This window comes from Canis lupus, chromosome 3, assembly GCF_011100685.1.
Source record: "Canis lupus familiaris isolate Mischka breed German Shepherd chromosome 3, alternate assembly UU_Cfam_GSD_1.0, whole genome shotgun sequence".
Taxonomy (NCBI): Eukaryota; Metazoa; Chordata; class Mammalia; order Carnivora; family Canidae; genus Canis; species Canis lupus.
Genome location: NC_049224.1, coordinates 13,947,366 through 13,969,486, shown reverse-complemented (window position 1 = coordinate 13,969,486; position 22,121 = coordinate 13,947,366). Strand labels below are relative to the sequence as shown.

The 22,121-nt window shown below is 36.7% G+C and overlaps 1 protein-coding gene across 12 annotated transcripts in view; it reads right to left on the bottom strand.

The window, feature by feature from the left end:
* SPATA9 (spermatogenesis associated 9) overlaps window positions 1–22,121 on the bottom strand; it is a 111,192-nt gene that overhangs the window by 57,581 nt on the left and 31,490 nt on the right. For 3 of the 12 annotated variants that reach the window (XR_005356660.1, XR_005356661.1, XM_038532304.1), the window contains exons 1-2: window positions 8,187–8,228; window positions 7,913–8,001 (exon numbers count right to left, since the gene is read on the bottom strand). The exons of 6 other annotated variants lie outside the window; for them this stretch is intronic. Coding sequence is in view for 2 of the 6 variants with exons in the window: in XM_038532313.1 (XP_038388241.1) it covers window positions 7,913–8,001; window positions 8,187–8,247 (150 nt within the window). In the remaining 4 variants the exon portion in view is untranslated. Of the gene's footprint in view, window positions 1–7,912; window positions 8,002–8,186; window positions 8,389–22,121 lie in introns of those variants that run through there. 3 more of the 12 variants (XM_038532313.1, XM_038532314.1, XM_038532309.1) reach the window with 3 other exon arrangements.

The following is a 22,121-nucleotide window of genomic DNA, read 5'->3' as shown; positions in this document are numbered from 1 at the left end:
TTCTTATTCAAATATTACTCAATGTTTGAATTATGCAAATAAGAATTCTTGTTCAAAACTGTCATATTTTCCTAGTTTATTTTAAAAATTTAAGTGATAAAGCATAATGCATAGTATAGTTTAAAAAATAAAGCAAATGTATATTAATTAACAAGCTTAAGAAACTTTAACTTCTAAACACTTCAAAACTTGTATGAGCATTCTGACTGAAAAAATCCGTGGCATTAGCAAAACATATGACATGTAGACCTTTCCCTGCTGTACCAGAAACTAAACCACAGAGAAATTACTTACAATGTGGTTAGACAGCATTCCAGGCAACAGCAAGTATAGTTGCCATTATTCATTTAAGTAATTTTATGGGCTATTCTGACTCTTTCAACATGACTTGGGGGGAAACTAATGGTTTATAACACAAATAAGCAACTTTGTATCTCTTTTGTTGAATCCAAATATGTAAGTACAAAACATTTTAGATGGATTGTTTTGGTCTACAATGAGCAACAAATATTTGCTTAAGAGCTAATGTATTGTATATTTACTTTAAATGCCTCAACTATTATCCTGAAGAAATAATTTTATTATCACTGTTTTTGTCAATTTTTTTCAATGCTTCCCTTACTGTTTGGCATTTGTCATTGGAGATAACCAAAACTAGCCTGTCAACGAGGATGTATACCTGCAGCATGGTGGTTTAATATGTTAACTTTACTGAAAAAGTCCCATCAGCCTCCCTTTGGTCTCAACCCTCCTAACCAACACTAATAGTAGAGAAGGCAATATGAGTTGTGGGCTGCTAGAACTGCCGCAATTCCAAGTCAATTTAGAGCAGAGCAACCCCTAAAGGCATTTATATGGTGCATAAAACAAGCAAAATGGGGGATCCCTGGGTAGCTCAGCGGCTTAGCGCCTGCCTTCGGCCAGGGGCGCGATCCTGGAGTCCTGGGGTCGAGTCCCACATCAGGCTCCCAGCATGGAGCCTGCTTCTCCCTCTGCCTGTGCCTCTGCCTCTCTCTCTCTCTCTCTCTCTCTCTCTCTCTATGTCTATCATAAATAAATAAGTAAATAAAAATAAATAAATAAATAAATCTTTAAAAAAATAAAAATAAAACAAGCAAAATAAGACATAGGTGCGGTTACATGATATTATAGCTTGGTTTCCAGCACACTGGGGGAAGAAACCACAATTATCTACAATAGTCTAAGCTCCTACACACACAGATTCAATTTCTCTTGTGATCTTATTCTTTGCTTCACTGATTCTTCCAACTCCTCCCGAAGTTGGAGCAGCTAGAATGTTTGGTTTTACATCTCATAACGTTTACTGTGCTTTCTCTCATAATTTGTAATCATAAGGTGAGGGCCATATTGCCAGGGCGAACAAGAGTAAGATATGCGCACTTCCACCTATGCTGAAGTTTCGTCTACATAGTCATTCAGTGTTTTAAGGACTCTTCATTTTTATAGATAAAAAACATTATCAAGGTTACTTTCTCCTTATTTTGTGTCTTTACATAATCTTTGTACTATTGGATCTGTACTTGTTGGCCTGAGTCACTGACTTTACTCAGCTATTTCTATTAACTAATCTTGATTCGTTCCCCCAAACACCAGGCTAGATAACCGTCCTTTCTTTTACAAAATTGTCTTTCTAAATATTTACCTCTGTAGAGAAAGAAGCCTATTTGTCATTGATAATCATAAATCAAAACTCTCCTGTAGGATCATATCCTTTGTGTCGACTAAAATATAGCATTTATGACAAACAATATTTTTAAAAATTCAAGTGTGCTTTACAATAATGCTTCAGTACACTCTGTATTATGTTTCTCATTTTAGTGTTGTCATAAATTCATAGCTTTTACCAACAGACTCAGCTTGTTCCTGATTGTCATCTTTGTTTCCCTTTAATGCTGAAATTGTTGCAATTTGATGACCGTGCTTCCCTTCATGTTTTTTTTTTAATTTTTTTTATTTTTTTATTTATGATAGTCACACAGAGAGAGAGAGAGAGGCAGAGACACAGGCAGAGGGAGAAGCAGGCTCCAAGCACCGGGAGCCCGATGTGGGATTCGATCCCGGATCTACCAGGATCGCGCCCTGGGCCAAAGGCAGGCGCCAAACCGCTGCGCCACCCAGGGATCCCCCTTCATGTTTTTTTTTTTTAAATATTTTATTTATTTATTCACAGAGACAGAGAGAGAGAGAGGCAGAAACACAGGCAGAGGGAGAAGCAGGCTCCATGCAGGGAGCCCGACGTGGGATTCGATTCCAGGTCTCCAGGATCACACCCTGGGCTGCAGGCGGCGCTAAACCGCTGCGCCACAGGGACTGCCCCCTTCATGGTTTTTTGTTGTTGTTGTTGTTGTTTAAATATTTTTTTTCAATTTTTATTTATTTATGATAGTCACACAGAGAGAGAGAGAGAGGCAGAGACACAGGCCGAGGGAGAAGCAGGCTCCATGCACCGGGAGCCCGATGTGGGATTCGATCCCCGGTCTCCAGGATCGCGCCCTGGGCCAAAGGCAGGGGCCAAACCGCTGCGCCACCCAGGGATCCCCCCTTCATGGTTTTTAAAATGCTTTCTTTTTTCCATACTTTGACAGGTATCTCTGAAAGAAATATTACCTCTTGAAACAAAATGTTTCTGACCACCTTAATTTTCCCTGACATAAAACATACAATCAACTTGTTCCCAAGAGGACTATTACTGCTTTTCGGAATAGTATTAGAAACCAAATCTGGACACTGGGATGTGTGTAAAGTGGTTTTTTTGTGGCTATCAGAATAGGAAGGAAACAACAGAGGAGAGACTACTTATAGTCCTGGAGAGGCAGAAAGAGATGTTTCTCTTTAAAAAAAATAGTCACCAGTTTATGGTGATGATTCCAATTCACTCTTACCTTCAGTGAATTTTTAAAAATAGGCTCTAGTAGAAAAATTTTTTAATAAAAGTTTTTTTTTTTTTTTTTTTGGAGCTACGAGCTTTTCCTTTTGTCTGTCATCTATGCTATATGTTTTCCTACCAAACCATGTGGGTAAATGTAAACACTGACCCCAAATTAAGAAGTGCTCATTTCTTTTCCCTGGTTTGTTTCGTTTTGTTTGACTCTTGTCCTAAGCATCCTGGAATTGGTTGCAAAATGTGCAAGTTTACACGATTCTTTCTGTCATCATTATCAACTGAGCATGTTATCAAACGTGAGAAAAGACATTCCAACTCCCTTCCCCACCACCACCTTAGAGACAGACACACAAAGGTAATGATCACTTACCACAAGAAACCTAGTATCAATTAATCAGATTGTTTCAAGAATCCTGCTCCAGATTTCACTATTTGAGCCCCCTTCTTTGAATATATCCTGCTTTCCTGATTTCTTTTTTTTCCTAGAGTCTTACTCATCTATCATCAGCAGTTTTAATGCTGAACTCCAATTTCTATTACATCAGCTTTTTACTACTCTACATCCAAAAAACCAGCCTGTCAGCAAGTCTTATTCAATTCTTTCTCTGAATAGTCCTAGAGTTTGATCACTTCTCACTACCCTCAGTGCCAATACTCAGTCCATTATATTTATACCCCATCTCCTGTCCAGACTTGTAAATTAGCCTCTTCAAATGGTCTCTCTGCTTCCATCCTTGTCTATTTTCATTCTATTCCTCAATACCTCACCCAAAGAGATACAATTAAAACTTAGATCCTACCTTGCTTTTCTGCTCAGCTACTTGAGTGGCTCCCTTGTGCACTCAACGTCAAAGCCAAATTGCAAACAGTGGTCTACAAAGCCCTACAAAGGTTGTCTTTTCTGGGGATCCCTGGGTGGTGCAGCGGTTTGGCGCCTGCCTTTGGCCCAGGGCGCGATCCTGGAGACCCGGGATCGAATCCCACGTCGGGCTCCCGGTGCATGGAGCCTGCTTCTCCCTCTGCCTATGTCTCTGAGCCTCTCTCTCTCTGTGTGTGACTATCAAAAAATTAAAAAAAAAGGTTGTCTTTTCTTTACCTCCCTAACATCCTTGTCTTTTCCTCCTCCTTTCCTCATCATTTGTTGACCTTGTTAGATATACTCCTGCCTCAGGAACTTAGCCCCAGCTATGCCGTTTGATTTTTCAAAGACATCAAGGTTTGCTCCCTTGCTTCCCTCAAATCTTAATTCAAGAATCACTTTCTTGGGGCACCTGGGTGAATCAGTGGTTGAGCGTCTGCCTTTGGCTCTGGGCATGATCCTGGGGGGGGGAGGGGTCTCACGTTGGGCTCCCTGAGGGGAGCCTGCTTCTCCCTCTCCCTGTGTCTCTGTGTCTCTCATGAATAAATAAATAGAATCTTTAAAAAAAAAATCACTTTCTCACTAAGTCCCTGTTAGTCTCCTGACCTTAACAGTCAATTGTTCTCCCTGTCCCTACCCCTATTTCATATCTCTGCCATATTGCTTCTTAAGATCTATCTTTAACATAATATAGACCTTATTTTCCTTGTTTTTTGTTTTTCCACTTTACTAGGATGTAAAGTCCATGACAGCAGTGTTGTTTTATATCCATATGAGTCACTGCTCTTTTCCCAGTACCTAGAATAGTGTCTGGCATGTAGTAGGGTACTCTATAAACACTGGATGAAATGAATGAATGAATGAATGAATGAAGAATGTTAGGAAATATAACAAATTAACATAGAGAAATAGAGAAATATACCAAGTATTAAATTAGAAACCACCCGGAAAGTTATAGTGTATATAACATGCTCTGTAACATTCACAAGTATGATCATATCTTACTAGAAACAACACACCGAAGACAAAAATATAACTGAATTTAGAACACTCCACTCATTACAGTCCTACTCTCATGAGATTTAGAAATTCTAACACCAAAAAAAAAAAAAAAACACACACACACACACAAAAAAAAAACCCCAAGCCAAACAAAACAAAACAAAAAAAACCCAATTCTAATACCAATGAAACTAATTTCCAGACATCACTGGTGCAAACCCAAGAGTTTTGTCATACATGTCAAAAAAAAAAAAAAAAAGAAAAAGAAGAAGAAGAAGCAAGAGAACTCAGAAGAGTACATCTACAACTATAAAAATCCAAAGTTTTGTATGGATTCTAATATGTTCTGTTTACTACTCCCAATTTTATAGTATAAGGTTAAGAGCAAGATAACTACAGAATAAAACACATAATTACCTTTCATAATTAAAAGCACAAAAATTAAAAAAAAAAAAAAGCACAAAAATTGACCCTATTTTCCACAAAAGTGTTCTCTCATTCAAGTAAAGATCATATGAATTAAAATTTTTTAGTCCCCTAATTGTAAAATACATTTTTCATTTGCTTGAATGTGAAAGTTTAATATTTTTAAATCCTCATATGGAAATCATTTGCAATTTGGAAATGCAAACCTTTAAATATTACGTTTTACTAAGGGAAGTGGATACTCAAAGTACTGGGGTCTGTGCTGGACTGGAGAGTATATGACATCAGAAGCCATGACCTCAAGCCAAGATTCTAAAATTAACATCCCTCAGCCCCAGGAAGATTTCCTTCAAAATCATTAGTCATAAATAACTATTTAAAAATCACTATTCTAAAAAAAAAAAATCACTATTCTGCATATATCTCTAAAAATCCCACTATCATTCCCACCAAATCTTTTGTTTGTGTGTTTCAGGCCAACATGATGGCCTTTTCCTAAACAATGAATGGCTAAGGTTAGAAAAAAAAAAAAGATTTAATACTAATCATGAAATTTAGAGGTTTAGAATCCAACCCAATTAATAAAAGCCCTCTAAGTATTCTTAAAACCACTTCTTTCAGTATGTTTGAGAATTATGGATCATCTCCAAAATAATAAAATTTGCAGCATTTACAATCTGACTTTTAAAAAATAATTTAGTTATCTAAGTATTAGCATTGTTTCTGAATAGTTTATTTTTGAAGTACAAGTAACTTCAATCTGTTACAGTACCTCCTAAGAACTTGGGTTTCTCACCAATCTCAGCAACACATCCTTCAAAGTAAATGGTAGAAAAAGAACAATGTAAGTGTTTTGAAATGAGAACTGAAGTAACTATGTTTACATTCTTCTGTGAATGAGGTAAAGTTCTTATAAGTAAATGACTTCAGTGAGTTGGAAATGGGAACTTAGAGTTCTTTCTCTGGGATCAGAATAGCAATCTATTTCACTGTTAAACCAAATTTATGGCTTTAGTGATAATGAGGCTATTTAGAGGGTAGGAAGGGATGAAGGGAGTTGTATAGAAAGTTGTGATTTGTTAGATTATTGAATCCAGCTTCTTTAATGTTGTCAGTGGTGAGAGAATCATAACCTGGAAGGGGCAACAGGGCTTTCCAGACTGTGCCTATTTTACATCCTAGACCAAGCATGGTCACCTGCCTTCCTTCCCTAATACTCCAGAGCATACTCAAGAAAAATCTCCAACATTTAAAAAGACTTTATACTAAAACTAGGAGAATGAAAAGGGGAAGCAACTAGACACTGAGTCTAAGATATAGATTTATAAAATCTGGTTTGCCATCTGGAGCTTTTAAGCCTTACCCCATCCTACTTAGTGGATCACCATCTGGATATCATCTTAGCACTATGTATCCAGATACCTACATTTCAGTATTAACGCCCCCCCCCCCAGGTCTAAACCCAAGATCCATGCCATTGGTTCATATTTACTTGATATTCTGGGAACATGCTATGCTGTTTCATACTTTTTTTGTCCTGACACTGTTTCCTCTGCTCCTATCTACTTACCCTATCCTTTTCTTCACTTTGAAAATTCGTATTCGACCTCTGCAAAAGGATTTTAGCATCCTTCCTCCATAAAGCCTTCTCTGACCATCCTAGGTAAAGCCATTCATATTCCTCTAAGTTGGATTTACTTTTTACCATATTCCAAAAACAATTACTTGTTTACAATCCTGTCTCCATTAGATTAAGCTCATTGACTGAAAGAATCCTGTTTTATGTCTGTATTTCCTATCCCCGGTCCCAGCCAATAGGAAAGTACTTAGTAGTGTCTGATGCCTGGTGGTGGATGAATGGTCAAAGTGGCTCTAATATCTTGCCTTTGGAATGAAATATATAGACTTTGTGATTGCTACGTTACTCAGAGAACTTTTTTGTCTACTTCCAAGTTTTGCCTATGTTCCTCATGTCTGACATTGCCAAAACTCTTGATATCCAGATGAGGAGATTATTATTGTACCATGTAACTTACAACATATTCTTTTCCAGCTGTGGTCTAGATGACTAAAATACACTTCCATTAAGGGCTGTGCACTTTTAAGTAAATTAGGCTATAAAAGATTACTTTTTCCTGATCAGATGTCTTTTCATAATTCTCTACCTATTCCTTCTTCCACTCCCAATATTTTATGTCTCAAATCCTTTGGGGAACAGAGGTTATAGAAAGCACATGCACGTGTGCTTTGTTTAAATCGATATCACTATTTTCTTTCCACATTAAAACATATACCCATACAATATTTATCTTCCTGTTATTATAATGTATGTTGGTTATTTTTTTCCCACTGATTTAATTGACATAGATTTTAGTTAAAACATACCTAGGTATTTTCCTGATATTAAGCAAATCTTAAGCAAGTGTCGCAAACTATACACACTGCAATTGTGGCTATGAGAGAGTTCCACATTTCCAACCTAACAGCACAGTGATTTTTTTTTAAATTTAATTTATCAATCTCACTTCTTTGTCCACCATCTTCCTGATTTCCATTGACCCACCCAATGAGTAAGATTCGAGATTTGGTTTTTTCTGAGGCAAAATTAACTTCTACCTAAGCTTCAGGTACTGATTTCAAAGTCAAGCATTAAATAATTGGTAAATTAAAAATACAATATACTTTTTGTAATCCTTTTCAAAGTTATGAAATCACATTACCTGATTAGACTGTGATAATCTTAGGATGGTAGGGAATTCATCTTTAAACTCATCTATAAGGTCCATGATTACTTTCTGGATCCCCTCGACTGAGACAAAAAGAAATTAGGGGATAAGAGAGCTCAACTAAAAACATCACCTAACCATAATCCAAAAGGACATGGGACACTGGGTCCACTTTGTTAGTGACTAGGAAAAGCAGATAAACCCTAGGGGACTTTATTCCCAGTTGTTTCCCACACCCATATCCCCTTTACAACAAGATTGCATATACTTCTTCCAGAAAAGTTCTTCAACACCTGCCCACATATCCACCCAACAGGTTTGATTGGCATGACGAGTTCTTCCTTGGGTTCCTAGTGCTTGGCAAGCTTGCAGGCCAGGGCAATGCTTGTCCTACTCTGCCATTAGTGAGGGATGAGGGCACCCTTCCACTCAGGAAAGGAGGCAAGGACAGAACCTACAGCTCGTTGCCAGAATTCTTTGTTACTGCACAATGGGCCTCTGAGAACTTGTTACAGAATCTTCTGAAATCACTCTGGCAGTGAGAAGAGGGAGAATGCGTTTGAAGGCATAAGGGGAGGAGAAAGGAGAAGGAAAAACAAACTGTGCTAAGGAGTTCTGCATTATGTGGAATTTTGACCCAATTTCTACAGTGATACCTCAATTAGTGGATCATCTGAGAACAAAGCTCCATTTGAAAAGAGTTGGCATGTGCTTTAAAAGAAATGCCTCACATATGATGCCAAGTGGAAAAGAAACACCAGCAGTTAATTCAGAAAGACTACTGAACAGATTGTCTTTCTTTCACTCAAAGATCACCAGGTCAAACACAGACAAAATTATAAAATTTATGGTTTCTCTTAAAATTCCTTTTTCTCCTCCTCCTTCCCTTCTCTCCCCTCTTCCTCTTCTTCTTCTTCCTCCTCCACCTCCATCCTTTTCCCTCCTGGTTCTCTCCCACTTCATTATTTTCCATTTATCAAATCTAGGAAGAACTTCCTATCATGTGGATTTGACTGAATATCTAGTAATAGTTTGGTGTAGATGAATTCAGAGTTGATGAACACAAATCCCATTTTAATTTGAAGCCTCTACGTTTAATTGTATCTAGGCCATTGTCCTTAGCAAGCATAAGCTGTGGGTGCTAGAGGTCTGTTCATCCGAGCTGTCCAGAAAAGAGAAAAATGTTCATCAGAGGATTCTTCTATTGTGTGAAGCCTGCCAGATCCCCACCTTCAATTTGTCTTTAGTCCTAATCTGCTTGAGACTACTCTGTACCACACCACAAATACTTCTCTTAACCTTAGAAGAACATGCTTCCCTCCACCATGACCCTAATGCTTAAGATAATTATGCCTGCAATATGTGGAAACTGAAATCTGTCACCAGAAAAATACTATTAGACAATGATGAACATACAAGAAAGTCTGTAAGAAACGCAAACCTTTATTTGTCCTATTAAAATATGTGCCTATCAGAATTTACCCCAGAAGAACAGTTGGCAGTACCTTCTCTCTTTGGTCTTCTCTGTTCTCCACTCTCCTTAACCCCCTAATTTATTTTCTTTTTTCCCCCCTAATTTATTTTCATCCACCTGCCCACCTTCTGATGTCTCTCCTAGCTCCTGATTGGTTTCATCCAGGTCCCCCCCCCCTTTTTTTTTATCACTTCTCACCCTCCTAAGCAGCTTATGAAATTAACAAATCTACAAGAAAAATAGTTCTCATGCTAATATTGCCCACATTTAGAGGATAACTAGACTCTGTGTTATGCTAACAAAGTTCTTTTTGTCTTTGCTTTTTTAATGACTGTCTCCTTGGGAGAGGGATGGTGAAAAAAAAAAAAAAAAAGAGGGTAATGAGATTTTTAAAAATCCTATCATGCCACACTGATTTTATATCTATCACCAAATCTGATCATATTTTGGGTTTTGCTTAATTTTAATTTTTACCTATATCTTTATGTGTCCTATGTTATTTCAGGTAATAAAGTTAGACAAAATAAATAATGTTAATGGTGAATATCTTTAGCTATAATGTCATTCTTTACAGCTCATAATACAGACCTCCATACTTACAAAAATTACATAACAGCCCTGGAAATTTACTTATATTTAAAAGGCTTTAATGTAGAAAAAAAGAGAATCTTTGATTTGCACAAAGCTTGGAAGAAAATGAACGTTTTACACACTGTAAGTGAAGGCAGTATAAGCTTAATTAGAAAATAAAGAGCTTTGGGATTCAGTCAGAATTCCACTTTGAATTCCAGCTCTATCACCTCCCTACCTACTGGCCTGTGTAATTTGGGAAATTATATTTTCTAAGTCTACATTTTACCTTTCAAAAGGTGACAGGACTTATTTAATGGACCAGATATGTTCAATAAATGGCAGCCCATTGTTAAACACACAATGGCTACTTTGTTTTGGGAAAGTTTCAAAATTTGGGTGAAAAGTCAGTATTGAGTTTGCCCTGTTCACATGGGTTTCAGCCAATTTTGATTTTGCACACAACTGGCTGGAACCTCGATAACCAACCTAACTAGATCCTTCTCTCAAACCTCTTTCAAACTCAAATGATATGAACCTATACTCTCGACTTCAAGTATTACCTGTCGAGTCTGTCGAGTCTCGAGTCTCAAGAACAACTTCTTTGAGAATCATCCTTGGCCCAGTTAAGGATGTAGACGGCCAACCTCACAAGTGGATTAGTTCTTTTGGTCCCAGGGGCTATGTTCCTCCAGGCATAGCATGCGTTGAGACTATGTACATCTCAGTTAATGGTAAATGCTTAATAATGTCAACATAATTTTATTTTTTTAAAAGATTGATTTGAGAGAGAGAGAGAGAGAGAGAGGGCGATCCCCAGCAGGGGGAGGGGGAGAGGGACAGGAGAGAATTCACAAGCTGACTCCCCACTGAGCTTGATGCCAGACAAGATCCCAGGACCCTGAGATCAAGACTGGAGGGGAAACAAAGAGCTTCCACTGAGTGTCTGCCTTTGGCTCAGGTCATGATCCCAGGGTCCTGGGATGGACTCCTGCATCAGGCTCCCTGGAGGGAGCCTGTTTCTCTCTCTGCCTATGTCTCTGCCTCTCTCTGAGTGTCTCTCAGGAATAAACAAATACAATTTTTAAAAATATCATGGTCTGAAAGAAGGGTACTGACACTTACTGAAGGCCAAATACATACTAGTAACTGTTGTTAAAGGATAAACTGAGAGACATTAAAATTTTTAAGAGATGGGACGCCTGGGTGGCTCAGTGGTTAAGCATCTGCCTTCAGCTCAGGGCGTAATCCTGGAGTCCCGGGATCGAGTCCCACATCGGGTTCCCTGCATGGAGCCTGCTTCTCCCTCTGCCTGTGTCTCTGCCTCTCTGTCTGTGTGTCTCTCATGAATAAATAAATAAACTTAAAAAAAATTTTTTAAGTGAGTTTATTTGAACAAAAATTCATTCAAAGGCTCTTGGGTGAAAAAAAAAAAAAAGGCTCTTGGGTGGCTCTGTCACTTAAGCGTCTGCCTTAAACTCAGGTCATGGTCTCAGGATCCTGGGATTGAGCCCTACATCAGGCTCCCTGTTCAGCAGGGAGTCTGCTTCTCTCTCTCCCTCTGCCCCTCCCTGCTGCTTGTGCTCTCTCTTGCACTCTCTTTCTCTCAAATAAATAAAATCTTTTATTTAAAAAAAAGTGTTTGTTTGTTTGTTTGTTTGTTTTTTTCTTTCACATCAGGAATCACCAATTAGAAGCACTCCACAGCACACCCCTTGCTAGGGGCAAGGCTTTTATAGAAAAGACATGGAAACAAAGCAATGAAATTATTTGGGTAAAGCTCAAGGGCTTGCATTCTTTTTTTTTTTTTCTTCTTTTACATTTGTTTTTATTTAAGTTCCATTTGCCAACATATAGTATAACACCCAGGGCTCATCCCATCAAGTGCCCTCCCAGGGCTTGCATTCTTTATCAAAGCCTAGTTGGCTGTTTGTGATTGGTCGTCCTTTGGTTTAGACTACAGAATCTTGAGGCATTTTATAGGCTCAGGTTTGGGTTTGCTTGCAGGCTGCTAAAGCATGAGAGCAACCTTGGTCTAATGGCCTCCATGCTTAATTTAACACTGTGCTATGAGCTAGGTTACACCACTTATCTCTTAATTCTCATAATAACTCTCAGAGGTAGGAATGTTTTGAAAGCAATCTGAAAATATCAAACAATATCAAAACATTAATATTACCAATAGCAACTATCATCCTGGGAATATATCCCAATTAAAAAAATCCTGGATAAGACTTTGTATAAAGATAGTTAATGCAAGGCTATTCAGGATGGCATAAATTGGAAGTAATTCAAATATAGGCTCCCCCTGCTATCAGAAAGAGCTTTTCTAATCCTATGAAACATTTTGTAGGGCAAAATGGAGTAAGCGAAGAAGCAATTATTAATTTATACAGAAAGCTTTTTGACTATTTCCAGACCAAAAAGTAACCTCTCTTAGGCTTTTCTGATACCCCAGGACACATCTGGCTAAGGGATATACAAAATAAATTGAGGTAAAGTACAGGTGCTCACAGACATGGTTCAAAGCTATCACAGCTTGATACTGAGTGGACTTCGGTTAAGGAGTTTGGCGGAGCCACTCTTGCTGCTCCCATACTCACTAGCCTCTCTAATGGCTTGCTGCAACACACACACTGAATGCTATTTTCATTTTTTTTTTCCATAAAAGTGAAAATCCTCTTTGGATTTCTTTTAGATGGTGAAAACAGGTACCATTGCCGGGTCCTCCCCTCCCCTCCCCTCCTCTCGATTTTATTTATTGGGCAGCCCTGGTGGTTCAGCGGTTTAGTGCTACCTTCAGCCCAGGGTATGATCCTGGAGACCGGGGATCGAGTCCCACGTCGGGCTCCCTGCATGGAGCCTGCTTCTCCCTCTGCCTGTGTCTCTGCCTCTCTCTCTGTGTGTATCTCTCATGAATAAATAAATTAAAAATCTTTAAAAAAAACAAAAAGAGAGAATTTATTTATTTATTTATTTATTTATTTATTTATTTATTTATGAGAGACACAGAGAGAGAGAGAGAGAGGCAGAGACACAGGCAGAGGGAGAAGCAGGCTCCCTGCAGGGAGCCCGATGTGGGACTCAATCCTGGAACCCCAGGGCCACAGCCTGAGCCAAAGGCAGAGGCTCAACCACTGAGCCACCCAGGTGTCCCTGCCAGGTCTTTCATAAAAGCACAGAGGTGTAATGCAAACTTTTGAAAAGTAGAGAATACCTGTATATAATATCCATCAAATGATTGTTACCCCGAGACTATTGGAGAGCTTCTGCTCATTACATTGGACTCTTTAAAAATCTAACTATACACATAAACACAAAGTGTGGAAAACAGTATAGTTTATAACAACCCAAAGTTGTACATACACAAACAAGGCTTAGGAAGGAAAATACTAATAAAAATCAATGTTAGTGGGCTCTTTGTTCCTAAAAAGTTGTGTGGTAACTTGGCAAACAAGGCACACAAATTTTTAAAAATACTATATAAAAACTGTTTCCATATGATTATTCATTTGTCTAATTGATTAAATGCCAAGTTTATGTCATGAAGTATGATTGAAAGTATGATAGTACATCACTTTGCTTAGAGACTAGTGAAAAGTTTTATATAAACCAATTTAGTGTATAGAAGAGGTCTCTGAATTTACTCTTAAAGCTCAGATAGGTCCTGATGTTGGACAATTCATGGGGCAGACTGATAAAAGCATATATATATACGTGTATATGTACATAAACATATATACATATACATATATATGTAGGACTGCGGGCTCCTTCTGAGACCAAACCCAGGTTTAAGTACATTGGCCAGCTCTAACAAAGCCAATCAAGTAAGAATACCTAATTATCTTGGGAGAGGGATGATTTTGAGCACAGGTTGGTGTATGCCACTCGTATCTATCCTTGATGTCTGAATAGGGATTCAGAGTAGATGGAATGAGAAGAGAGACCTCAACCAGTCTTACTGAGCTTTCTTTAGGAAATGGGCAAAATCAGCCATACAGTTAGGGTACTCCTCCCACAGAAAGTAAAAGAAAAAAGGAAAAGGAGGCATTTTCAGGACTTTGCCGAAGATCTTTGGCTCTTTGTCAGCGTCACTGCATTAGTAGTGGTACTCATTGTGAGGATGCAGCGTCCAGAAAAGAGCCAAAACTGAAGCAGTGCCTGAGTGGAATCCACAGAAGTAGTCACAAGTGTCAGGCAGATGCTACCTGCAAGGCAGCTGAGCAGATTTCTTCCTAATAATTAGACACTGTTTGGCAATTCCCAAAAATACTCAGAGGGAAGGGAGCAGATTCAAGCCTTTGTAGAGATTTGAAGTTCTGCAGTGGGGGCCAAAGCCAGTGAAGTATAGGTTACTACTATTCTTGCAATTCCACCTGTAATCATAAATTGACCAAGCTTGTGAAGTTCTGGATCACAAGAGAAAATGTATAGGCCTTCTCGTTATAATAAGAATTTGATGCAGTTTCAGTGTAAACAGGATGTTTGTAACTTTAATTATTTGAAATACACTAGGGGAACTTATTCTTTAAAGGTAACCCTAGAGGGACATCTGGGTGGCTCAGCGATTGAGCATCTATCTACCTTTGGTTCAGGGCGTGATCCTGGAGTCCCGGGATCAAGTCCCACATCGGGCTCCTTGCATGGAGTCTGTTTCTCCCTCTGCCTGTGTCTCTGCCTTTCTCTCTGTCTCTCATGAATAAATAAATAAAATCTTAAAAAAATAAAAATAAAAATAAATGAAAGTAAACCTAGATAAAATTCTTCTGTAGGGTAAATAATCATCGTTTTAATAGCAAAGGTAAATACATGCTATTTATCTTTTAAATACAGATTTTTCAAAAATGTTTCAAAACAGGTATATTTATAACATTTGTTCTTAAAAATTCTTTAATAATTATAATCTAAAATTCCAGTTGGGTACCACTAATATTGAGTTGCCTTGGCAAGCCCAATGAACTCTTCAAATAGTTATAGTAAAGTGGCAGGCTATATAGAAGACAGAATTTGCAACCTTAGCACTGCTACACAATTGTGTGAATTGCTGAGGTTGGTTAGATGGCAGGAAGCTGAGAAGGTCAGACTTACTTGTAGTCTGTTTCCCCCATCACAATATAAGCTCCATGAGTTCAGGGTCGTTGGTTAGTTCAAGGCTGGATAGAACTTCTTTGTACTTTTATAATTTTACAATATTACAATGAATATTTCCTGAATGAATTATGTCTCAGGTAGTATGAAAAATTTTATCATTAACAAATTCTTCATGGAGTCTGCTAACTGATATGTAAATACAGGACACATAAGACACATTATATACATACATACACACACACAATGTTTATCATACATTATGGAAGGAAAGCTCTTCTCCTCACATACAAAGCACTGCATTTTTAGTTATTTTACTTGTCATATTAAATACTAGCCCATGTGACAATTAATTGAAATAATTAATTCAATATGAGTTTAATCACTAAGAAATACAAAACCAACAGGACTAGAACATTTGTCTATGACTTCCCTTTCTGCTTTTTTTTTTTTTTTTAGTAAATAATGCTGGGTATATTAACTGCAGACAGGCTATTATACTGTATATCTAAGAATAGAAAATGAAAGTGTAGCACATTAATGGGTGTCATACTGATAAGTATGTGAGTAAAATGGAAATACATAATGCTGTAAAGATCAAAAGAATATATGTGTAAAACTCAAAATATTTATTTTTAAAAACTAATCCCTAAACTGAAAAAAATTGAAAAAATAGCTGGATATCAAATTTTTGTACAACACCTAGAAATGATTTATTTCCAGTGACTTTATTTTTTTTAATATTTTATTTATTTATTCATGAGAGACACACAGAGAGAGACAGAGACACAGGCAGAAAGAGAAGCAGGCTCCATGCAGGGAGTCTGATGTGGGACTCAATCCTGGGACTCCAGGATTACGCCCTGGGCTGAAGGGAGGCGCTAGACCGCTGAGCTACCCAGGTGTCCCTCCAGTGACTTTAGAACACAGTTCAGAACACTGCAACAAAAAAAGAACTAAAAGGACTTTTTCAACTTCATTCAGTCACATTATTGGCAGTATTATTATTGGTTTTGTTATTTGAAATTATTTTCCTTATAATGTAGGACAAACACATTTTTTAATTAATAACATTAAGAATCAAGAATTTCAATATAAGAAAAAAAGATCTAATTAGGAAATCAAAGAACAAAGTAAAACTGTAATATTAAATAAAATTGAAAATTATTTTTAAAAATGCATTTTTGTCTAGGTGTATAGACTGGAATGGCTAGAAACATTGCCAACCCAGTACAAAAGAACATTCCTAGTACCTAGAATCTGGGCTTTAATATCATTCTTCACTTCAATGAATTGGCCTCCTTGAAGAAACAGCTGTTATCAGGTCTGGGGCAGGAGAAATACAAGGTGAACTAGGGAGATCTAAAACCAGAAACAAAGGGGGTTTTTGAAGATTAATGGGATCCTATTAAAAGAACACAGAAGCCAGCTTAAAGAGACTCCTACTGGCCTCATGGAAGGATCAGTCATCATCATACTATTATTTATGGGATGAATAGACATTATGTGTCTCCTAGTTTCATATAAAGTATGATATACTGTAGCCAAAAATGTTCAACTTAATCTAACTTTGAATCTATCTTCTAGTTTCTCAGAAATACAAGTAATCCACAACCTAAATCAGTGGTTCTTGAACTGTAGTGAAAATCCAATACCTTTATAAATTAAAAGTACATTATCTTAAAAAATAAAATTTATATTCAAAAAAGGCATTTTTAATTTTTAAATATTCATATAGTCAAATATAACTATCTTTCTTTATAAAACTTTCGGTTTTCCTGTTAATGAAATTTTTCCAGGCCCTAAGTTAGACATATAGTCCCCTAAATTTTCTTCAGTTTTCTTTCTCTAAAAGTTAATTTATAATTAAAAAATTTTAAATCCATCTATGCTTCATTTTTAATAGGCTGTTATTTCCTTCCATCTGAATAAACCAGTTGTTTTAGTACTACTGAGTAAATAAACTACTGTTCTCACATATATGAAATACCACTATTACCACACACACATATATTGGGAACTACTTCTGAACTTTTATTCTGATACCCTGATCTATTTCTATGTTAGTATAATACTAATTTGACTACAGTGACTTTATAGTATGTCTTATTTTCTGTTAAGGAAATTCTCTGCTACTCTTCTTTTTCATTCTATTATTTGTAGTGGTGCTCTTTGTCCCTACTCCCAGCTCTGTTTTTCCACTAATCTCTTAGATTTCTATGTATTCACGAATGGAAAAACTAATGACTAATGTAAAGATAGGGAAAATCATTTCATCTTTATTTTTCCATGTCTATACAAATTATTTTATTATCTTCTTTAATTGCATTCACTAGGATTTTCAAAAACGACATTGAGTAATAATGATTACAGAAGGAACACCTATCTGTTCCTGTTTTCAATGAAAACATCTTCAATATTTTACTGCCTACTGAAAAATCAAGAGCAAATGTTATTCTAAATAATTTTTATCATATTTCTATGCCCATTCCTGGTTTTGTTCTTTCTTTTTGGGAATGATTGTTGAATTTTATCAACTTCTACTTCATAATCTATGGTTATGATCCCTTTTTTCCTCCCTCAATGTGTTGATAAAAGAAATTCTGTTTTAGCTTGATATTGGAATCATCTTTACATTCCTGGAAAAGAATGTGCACTTGTTCAATAGCATATTATTACTTTGATATTCTGCTAGATTCATTTGCTAGTATTTCATTTACAATTTTTACAACTATATTCCTCAGTGAGATTTGTCCATGGCTTTCTTTTCTGTACTTAAGAGGTTAATACTAAATTTATGACTATGAATTGAGAGTATCTGGAACAAGTAACAGCAGTTTTATTTGGTATTCCTTTTTCTTTCTTTTTCCTTTTTTAAAACAGAGGTATAATTTACATACAGTAACATTTCCCCCCACCCCCCGCCTTTTTAAGCTAGCTAGAACTCAGTTGTGGAACTATATGGTCTTGATTATTTTTTAAAATTTTGTTTTACCACCTGTTAAATTTAATATATGTTAATTTGTATATTAAAATTGCCTGGGATCCCTGGGTGGCGCAGCGATTTGGCGCCTGCCTTTGGCCCAGGGCGCGATCCTGGAGACCCGGGATCGAATCCCACGTCAGGCTCCCGGTGCATGGAGGCTGCTTCTCCCTCTGCCTATGTCTCTGCCCCTCTCTCTCTCTCTCTGTATGACTATCATAAATTAAAAAAATAAAAAAATAAAAAAAAATAAAATAAATAAAATTGCCTTTTTCTTGGGCAGTTTTAATAATTTTTTTTCATTAGGAAATCCTCTTAAGGGATCCCTGGGTGGCGCAGCGGTTTAGCGCCTGCCTTTGGCCCAGGGCGCGATCCTGGAGACCCGGGATCGAATCCCACGTCGGGCTCCCGGTGCATGGAGCCTGCTTCTCCCTCTGCCTGTGTCTCTGCCTCTCTCTCTCTCTCTCTCTCTCTCTGTGTGACTATCATAAATAAATAAATAAAAAAAAATAAAAATAAAAAAAAAAAGGAAATCCTCTTATACAAGATTTTCAAATATGCTGTCACAGAGCTGCATGTAATTATTTTAATCTTCTGTATCTATATTTTTCGAATCTTGTATATTTTTCTTTCTCTTTTTTAATTCACACTATGAGAATTTAAGTACAAAATTTGTTTAGTCTTTCTTCTTCAATAATGAAAGTACTCTGAATAAATCTTTTACTTTGCCCCAAATTTTTGAAAGAAGAGTTTTTAACTTTCTTTGATCTTCTCTTTGCTCCAAGAACAATCTTAATTATGTTTTATAATTTCCAGTTAATTAAGATTTTTTTTAAAGTAGGCTCCATGCCCAGTGTGGAGTTCAAAATAGGGCTTGAACTCATGACCCTGAGATCAAGACTGGAGCTAAGATAAAAAATCAGACACTTAACCAACTGAGTCACCCAGGCACCCCCTAGTAATTAAGATTTGACACTCTATTATTACTTGTTTCTACTTGATAGGCTTTTAGATCAGAGAATATGGTCTATAAAATCTCTACTTTCCTGACTTTAAAGTTTCTTTTGTGACCAACTACATAACCAATTTTTAATAAGTGTCCTAATCATACAAAGGAAACATATATTCTGTAATTAAAAAATGTAAAAATACATTTACATTATAAAAAATCTGAGTTTATTGATTTATTATTCAGTTCTTATACAGCCTACTAGTTTTTGCCTATTGGCTCTGTTACTAAAAAACAAGTATTAAAATCTTCCACAAATAGTTTTCTTGTCAAGTTTGCCTTGCATTTCTCATTCTTTTCATATTGTATCAAGTGCCAGAAAGGATGTGGAGCTCAGAAATTCTTATATAGTGGTAATAAGAATGTAAATTGGCATGCCTACTTTGAAAAACACTATTATTATTTACAACTGAAGATATGCATAGCTGTGAACATCAATTCCAATTCTCTCATCAATATTCCCACTAGCACCAGGAACAACATGTACTAGAATGTTCACTACTGCACTAACTGTAGTATGAAGAAAGTGTAAGCAAGCCAAACATCTATTAATCACAAAGTTAATAAGTTAATTATAATATATCCATAATAGTTTCTATACAGCAGTAAAAATGAATAAATTATAGCTACATGCAACATCATGAATAAATCTTAGGAATGGAAGAATTTTGAATAACGAAAAGACATGAATAAACAGCAAGATTTAATTCATGTAAAGTTCAAAAATATTCAAAACTAAGCAATATATTAGGAGCACGTAGATGCATATATGTGTGGTAAAACTATAAAGAAAAAGACACAGAACAAAAACATAAAATTCAGGATAGGGTGGGATGCAGACATAGCATTGGACCAAAGGCACATGACAATTTCAAAGGTAACAGTAATGTACTTTTTCTAAAACTTAATCATGTGTACAAATATCAATTTACTATATTATTTATATCTTACAATTCATAAATATATGTGATTTCTCAATACTCAATAAAAACAATAAAATAACCTGATGAGCAAATTGCTGTTACAACTTTTGTGAAAAATTATCATTAATGGCTATTCCAGCAATAATAGTAAGGGGGGGTTCTTTCACTCATTCACTATTTATTGAGCACCTACTATGTGCTATCACTGTTCAGCACTGGGTGAACAAAACAGACAAAAAGTCTTACTTTGTTGGAGCTTGCCAGACTCAAACTACCTACTGCTATTTTCTATGAAGCAAGAAAAGCCATCTCTTTCACTAGTAACTTGCTCAGATTTTAAGGTGAATGTTTCACAGTGACATTCTCTATAACAATTAAAAATCTTATGTATATCATTCCTCTGATTAAAAAGTAGATCTTATCTTAGCCTTCGAAAATTCTGTTATAAATGTTTTTAACTAAAATCATTCTTTTCTTACATATTGCTCATCAAGTTTGTAGTCATCACGTCCACTAAGGGTTTTTGAGCAGCTGCATATCTTCTAATAGATTCTTTCATCTTGGAAACAGCCAATCTTAATTGCAGCATGTCATGAAAAGCCAATAAATACATATTAAATACATTTAAGTATTCACAATCCATATTTTTTATGGCTTTTGGTTAGAAGTCTTAGATTTATCTACTTCTGCAGTAACCCTTGCAGGGACCAATACGGATTGTGTATTTTGGTCTCTCTCTCTCTCTCTTTTTTTTTTTTAGATTTTTATTTATTTATTCATGAGAGACAGAGAGAGAGAGAGAGAGGCAGAGACACAGGCAGAGGGAGAAACAGGCTCCAAGCAGGGAGCCTAACGTTGGTCTCCAGGATCACACCCTGGGCTGAAGGTGGTGCTAAACCACTGAGCCACCTGGGCTGCGCTATTTTGGTCTCTTCACTTAGGGTCATAGAATGTACGGATACTTACCGACGATCTCTCTAGTGAAACCAATAATGTTCAAGCATAATGAAAAGATAATTTGTTATTCCATGTAATTCTACATAATTACAAAAAAGAAATTTGTGTTCATTCAGCAGTGCCAAAAATGAATACAGTAAATGATGCATTTCATGCCTAATTTGACCTAACACTTTAACAGCAAGTTGATGACACCTCTTTTAAGTGGAGTCCAGACAAGACTTATTCACCACGTGTGAATTTATCTAAACTCATCACGAGACTACATTTATTTTCAGCCAGTACCAACCAATCCTCTTAGGTATTTCTTTTTTTTTTTTTTTTTTTTTTAATTTTATTTATTTTATGATAGTCACAGAGAGAGAGAGAGAGGCAGAGACACAGGCAGAGGGAGAAGCAGGCTCCATGCACCGGGAGCCCGATGTGGGATTCGATCCTGAGTCTCCAGGATCGCGCCCTAGGCCAAAGGCAGGCGCCAAACCGCTGCGCCACCCAGGGATCCCTCTTTTTTTTTTTTTTTTCTTAAGATTTTATTTATTTATTCATGAGCGACAGAGAGAGAGAGAGAGAGGCAGGGACACAGACAGAGGGAGAAGCAGGCTCCATGCAGGGAGCCTGAGGTGGGACTCGATCCTGGGTCCCCAGAATCACACTCTGGACCAAAGGCAGCGCTAAACCGCTGAGCCACCTGGGCTGCCCATCCTCTTAGGTATTTCTAAGCTATTTTATACACAAATAATTCTTACATGTTAAAAGACTAATAAAGTGCCTCTGGTACTAAATTATGAAGATATTTATAACATTTATATAGATAATGTCCTTTATTTAAAATAAAGTCTTCCTGACCAATGATTTAAATTGCACCTGCCTAGTTTGTAGTTTTTACTCATTTTTTTATATGAACAAGTTTCAATAAAACTCAAAACTAAGTATGTCTAATATGTGTTATATAGGCAGAGGATGGAAAGTGAACTCTTTTTCTTTTAAAGGGTTGTATTAAAGCCAGATTACTTTTTGGATTCTATATAAAGAAACATAATGGCTACATAAACCATATAGAAATATTACTATATCTGTCTACAAATGACAGGCTAGGTCCTGAAAAGTTTAGAGACTGTCCCTAAACCAAAAACTGGGAGAACGAAGGCTCTTATCTAGATTCACTTTTCCAAATTTTGCATTCTTTTCACCACACC